This window comes from Calidris pugnax, unplaced genomic scaffold, assembly GCF_001431845.1.
Source record: "Calidris pugnax isolate Ruff unplaced genomic scaffold, ASM143184v1 scaffold541, whole genome shotgun sequence".
NCBI classification, from domain to species: Eukaryota; Metazoa; Chordata; class Aves; order Charadriiformes; family Scolopacidae; genus Calidris; species Calidris pugnax.
In genome coordinates this window covers 136,112-141,868 of record NW_015091272.1, presented here as the reverse complement: position 1 = coordinate 141,868, position 5,757 = coordinate 136,112, and the positions used below count along the sequence as shown (strand labels likewise).

The following is a 5,757-nucleotide window of genomic DNA, read 5'->3' as shown; positions in this document are numbered from 1 at the left end:
CCCCCCCCTTTTCCCTCCCCAGCCTCCCGTTTAACTCGCATTATTCTACCTTGCTGGAGATACCCTGGAGTGTTATCACAGCCAACTCCTTGGAAACAGCGCTGGAGCCCAGGCTGCGTGTGCATGTCTGCGTCGCTGGCAGGGCGCACGCAGCCACTCACCTTCCAGGAAGAGCAGATTCCTGGAAGCGAGGGAAACGACCGTCATTTTACAGTCAGGAGGCTCGGCACGGCTCGGCACGGCTCGGCACGGCTCGGCACGGCGAGCGGGAACCCTTCGGAGAGCAGGGAGCCGCGCCGGAGGGGACGATGCTCTGAGGAAGGAGAGGAGGTGGAGGGGGGGGAGCGGGGATGCTGCGGGGTCTCAGCTCTTCCCAAGATAAAATTCCAGTGGGAAAGAGGCCCCCCAGGACCCGAGGGAGGACGGCGGCGTCCCCCGGAGTCAGCCATGGGCTCCGACCCTCCTGCATCCACCAGGGATGAGGATGATGAAGCATCACTCCTCAACCCCAGGAGCATCTCACCTTAAACTCCCCCGACTCGGAGCACGTCGGAGCCCCTCACACCTTCCCAGCAACCACAAACACATCCCCGTCCGACGCCGCGCTCCCTGGGGGAGTTTTTTTGGCAGGTTTTCCCCCTGAGCTTACCTCGGCGTGCGGCTCCCCCCCGGGGCTGCTTGAACATCCCCCCCGGCGAGCTCTGGGCTCGCTAACAAAGCACCCGGGCGATGCTGGCTGCAGGGAGAACCCCGTTTTACAGCCTGGTCTCAGCTGCCACCCACCCCCGATGTATTGGAGAAAGGCTAAAAAGCCCAGAATTTAAGTTAAACATCAAGGAGAAAAAAAAATAAAAAATTATTATTAATTTCTCCTCAGTTCCTTTGAGCACAAAGGCAGGGCACGGCGTCCCGTTCCCAGCTCCAGGCTCAGCTCCTCTGCCAGCTGGCTTCACCTTCCGCATCCCAAAGGATCCCTCCCATCCCAAAGGATCCCCCTCATCCCAAAGGATCCCCGATGTCCTTCAGCCTGGAGCTGACCCTCAGCTCCCCCCCCCTTCCTCCCCGACACAAGGGCCAGGAGAGTGTGAACCCCTGCACAGCCCAGAGCTCCCCCGGGGGGTATCGCTGTCATCCCCCCCACTCTGAAAAATCACCCTCCAACACAGGGACAGGGATTTTCCCCCCGGGGGCTGCCACCAGGACCCCCAGTAACGCCCGCTGGCAGCAACTGGGAGCCCCGGGAGGGTGGGAGATGAAGCACCATCCCACCCCAGGGGAGCAGACGGCGCCTGGTTTCGATGGTCCCTCGGCAATTTCCCCCCCCTTCTCTGATAACTTTTCAGACTTTGAGATTTCAGGAAATACTGGGTCACATTTCGTTTGCTCTAAAAAAAAAAAAATAAAATAATAAAAGAATCCAAATGGAAAGCTGAACGTCAGGCGAGAGGCGGCTGGTCCGTCTGCAGCCCAGTTACCCGGGAGCACTTCACCCTGTCCTCCGGTGCCCGAATAAAAGAGGCTGAAAAGGAGGAGATCTGGGCTGTTCTGGGGAGCAGAGAGGGAAGGGATGGCCTGAAAATATCCCCCGTCTCCCCTCAGGCTCTGGGGAGGGACGGGGACCTGATGCCACCTTGTGTGGGGTGTCCTGGTGGCTTCTCTGTCTCGGGCAGCCCACGGTGCTCAGCCCATCTTACCATCTGCCATGGCCCCACCACACCAGCAAAACACCAGCAAAGCCATTATCGGCTGGTTTTGAGGGGGTTAAGCATCTACAGAAGGACTTAGAGCCCCAGGAGGTGCCACCTGAGGGACAGGGACAGAGAGGTCTCCTGTCCCCACCTCCACCTTCTTCCTACCCCTCTGCGGCGACGGCTCCGTCTCCACCCGAGCTGTTTCAGAACTGACTTATTTTCTTGTGAAGAACTCAAAGGAGACGAAGTATTTGACGTTGGCGAAGAGTTTCCGGGCCTTTGGGTGCCTCGCTATTCGACAAACACACCAACTTTGGTCTTTTTTTTTTTTCTCTAAGAGCTGCTTTAATCGAACCCGTTTCACGGAACCGAGTTTCGGGAGCCCCGCTGGTTTTGTTTCCTCTCCTCGTTTCGGAGCTGCCGCAGCGGCTCGCTGACCTGAAGCAGTTAATTGGCAGGCCCTGATGAGCCTAACGAGGAGATGAGCCTAACGAGGAGATGAGCCCATCTTCGTGAGGGCCTGCCCTGACCCCCGCCCCCAGGAACTCAAATGCTCCTGTAAACTCTTCCCTTCTCCATCCTTTAGCCGTTCCCCTTCCCTCTGCCTCGGACCCCCGGAACTGTGCACCCCAAAAGCTCACCCCACTACCCCCCCCGAGGAAGATGGTTTTTTCTGTCCCCACTTTTGGGGTTGCAGCACCTCCAGGCTCGCAGGGAAACACGGATCTGCCACGGGGACTGTGGAGAAAGTTGGGGGGGGGCTCACCCAGGGGTGAGGAAAGGCAAAGCCACAGCTCAGGGGGTGACAGGGGGGCTCCCAGCCGAGAGCTGCCACGTGTCCCCGAACCCCAAACTCGGCTGATGAAAGCAGCTGACCCAGCACAATTTGGGGGAAGCATTTTGTGATTTCCCAGAGCCATCCCGGCACACACAGAGCCCCCCAAGGAGACCCTGAGCAGGGGCCCCCGGGGATGGCAGAAATCCTCAGGGGAAGGAGCACACGAGGGCCCCGGGGACGGGCAGGACACGGTGGGGTTGGTGCCCCCCCGGGGTGTTGTGCAAAATCCCCCCCACACACACACTGCACCAAGCCCCCCCCGGCCACCGCCACCGCTCCTCGGCACCGCCGGGGTCCTCGCTCCCTTCCAACGCTCTTCAACTCCTGACCTTCCTCCCCGCTGAGCCATTCATTCATCCCCGGCTCCTCCGGAGTCATCCTCCCGCCCGGCGTTACCCAACGGCGAGTCTTTCCCTCTGGCTTTGCCCCTTTTCCACCCCCCACCAGCTCCCATCCTCAGCCCCCTCTTCTCCCCAGCCACGACGGACAAACCGGGGGGTTTTCACACCCCAAACCCCACTCCCCACCCCGAGAGAAGAACAAAATCCCCCCAAAGCAGCTCTCACCCACAGCCCAGACCAGCTTCCCCAGACCCCAGGCTTCTGGGGGCGACCAGATAATCCACACCCCCCCCGTGCCTCCAGGAACCCCCCGGTCCATGTGACGCCGACGGTTAGGGAACGGCACACCGGTGGCTTCCAGGCTTCCCCCCCACGGATATTTCACAGCTCCACATCTGGAATCTGCCTGGGTTTAATCCCAGCCCCGGCCGACAGCGCTGGGTTTGGCCAGGAGCATGGTGGGGGTCCATCACCCCGTGTTCGGCGTGTGTCACAGAATCACAGACTCTTCTAGGTTGGAAGGGACCTTCAAGATCATCTTGTCCCACCCTCAACCTGATTGACAAAAACAGACACCCCCACAACAAACAAGGAGCATCATCACTAAACCAGACCTCCCAGCACCACATCAACCCGGCTTTTGAACACCTCCAGGGATGGGGCCTCAACCCCCTCCCTGGGCAGCCCATTCCAAGGGCTGAGAACCCTTTCAGGGAAAAAACTTTTCCTAATATCCAGCCTGAACCTCCCCTGGTGCAACTTGAGGCCATTTCCTCTCGTCCTGTCGCCTGGGACTTGAGAAAAGAGACCGACCCCCATCTCTCTACCCCCTCCTTTCAGGGAGTTGGAGAGAGCAATAAGGTCTCCCCTCAGCCTCCTCTTCTCCAGGCTGAAAACCGGGACTAACGCACCCCTTCCCCTTCGGGCAGGAGCCCCCAAGGAACAACCAACCTCCCCAGGACCTCCCAGCACCAGGATTGCACAGCCGTCACTGGAAATACCTTTTCCTTCCAGCAAGGGCTTGGAATTCCCCCCCCCGTGAGCACCCGACAGCCCAGGGGGCGAAAAAAAACTCCATCGTAAGCCCCCGAGGCTCAACCCACGCACCCCCAATTTGAATCAGCTGGTTATTCTGGGTTTTAAGGCTTTTCTGACACTCAAGGAAACACGCTGGTGTTCTGAACCCCACAGCAGCAGAGCCTCGGGCACAGCCACCGAGCAGGGGGCAGCTGACACCCCCGGGGGTGAGACTGAGCCCCTGGAAACACCCCCAAAAGGCAAAAAAATCAAGAGGAGACCTACCAGATATGTAAGATCGTCCATTACAGTCTTCTATGTCCATCTTTAAGGTACTTTGCTGAAAGAGAAAGCAGAGCCCAGTCAGAGCGAAGCCTCCCGAAGCTGCTCGGATTCTCCTCCTGCCCTAAAACCACCCCCTGGCTTCTCACCCCTCTTAACACCGTCACCACCGAATTCACCACCAAATTCACCACCAAATTCACCACCCACCAACCCCACCAACCCTTCCCACCCCCACGGGGCTGTCCTGGGGAGCTCCAAGGCCGGCAGCGGTCCCGGCGGTGGTGAATTTTGGGGGGCCCCAACCCCCAAAGGCCAAATCCCTCAGCTCCGTTTTATCCCTAGGAATTTTTCGGGGTTGGGGGCACCGGGGGCGGCCACGACAGCCCCCCCAGCAGCCCCCCCGAGGACCATGCCAAGGGAAGAGGGAAATCAGCCTGATATTTTGCCTGCGCGGCCCCCCGCGGAGCTAATGAAGGTTTTATACATTCAAACGAGCTTTTATTTGTCAATTACGGCGGCTGTTTAAGAAACAAAACGAGAGCCCCCGTTTTAGTAAAACGGGGAGTTTGGCTCTTCAGAGCTGCCTCTAATTGGCAGTCGATGGGGTCGGAAACGGAGCCTTTGCTGCAGAGAACAATTTAAAAAAAAAATAAAAAAAGGGATAATTCGTGGAGATGAATTGTCTCCTGGAAAAGGGAAACTCAGGGAAACGCCGTGCAGGGGCAGCACCCGTCCCCCCGACCCACAAAGAGGGTTTTCCTGGGGACCTTGGGGACCTTCCCCGGGTGGAAAGAGCCCGGTCGCTCCCCTGGGATGGTGGCCCCTTTTAAAAAAAGCAGATTTTTAACCATTATCACATCTTGTCTGAGTCTTGGTCCTGGCGACGACCCAGAGAAGCACGAGGAGCGTCGGTCCAGGCTCGTTACCTCGTCAGACCCCGGGGGCGTCACTGTTTTTGGGGGGGTTTTGGGCACTGATTTACACCCTGCCCAGCCAGGGGGTTCTGCCGGCTGTCCCCCACGCCGGGGGGGTGACAGGAGCCCCCCTCCATCACTGGTACCCAGGTCCCAGAGCCTGAGTGGGGAGATGGGGACACCGGGGAGGCGATGGGGATGCAGAATCCCAGATCTGCTCCAAATCCACCAAAGCTGCCCCATTTCCTGGGCTGGGTGGGAGTTTAACTCAGTTATTGGGGCTGGGGGGGGATAAAGGGGCAGCGCCGTGACACCCACCCTGTCCCCCATTTAAAAAGGCCTTTTTCTCCTGTTCCCGGCAAAAGCCCTTGAAAATATGAAATTTAATAAATTTAAAAGCCCAAGCATTAAGTGGGATCCGTCCCAGCCTGGGACCAGCAGGACCCCGGTGTCCCCCCCCCCGAAACCCCAGCCAGCAGAGAGTGGGGAATTAATTTCCCTCAAAGTAATCAGCTAATAATCAGCCAAACACAATCGAGTCGAGGAGCCAGTTCTGTAACTCTTACTCCCCGCACGCGCTCTCGTTAACGCTAACGGGACGACGCGCAGTAGAAGAGATCGATTCCTCCCTCCTCTGTGTTTTAAGACGGGACCCAGAGAAAAACACCACG

The 5,757-nt window shown here is 58.5% G+C and overlaps 1 protein-coding gene across 2 annotated transcripts in view; it reads right to left on the bottom strand.

Moving 5' to 3' along the window:
- IKZF4 (IKAROS family zinc finger 4) overlaps window positions 1–4,222 on the bottom strand; it is a 21,964-nt gene extending 17,742 nt beyond the window's left edge. The window contains exons 1-2 of one of the 2 annotated variants that reach the window (XM_014960569.1): window positions 4,173–4,222; window positions 50–181 (exon numbers count right to left, since the gene is read on the bottom strand). In XM_014960569.1, the coding sequence (XP_014816055.1) occupies window positions 50–181; window positions 4,173–4,212 (172 nt within the window). In that variant the 5' untranslated portion in view covers window positions 4,213–4,222. The remainder of the gene's footprint in view (window positions 1–49; window positions 182–4,172) is intronic. The other variant, XM_014960570.1, reaches the window with a different exon arrangement.
- Between the last annotated feature and the right edge of the window lie 1,535 nt (window positions 4,223–5,757).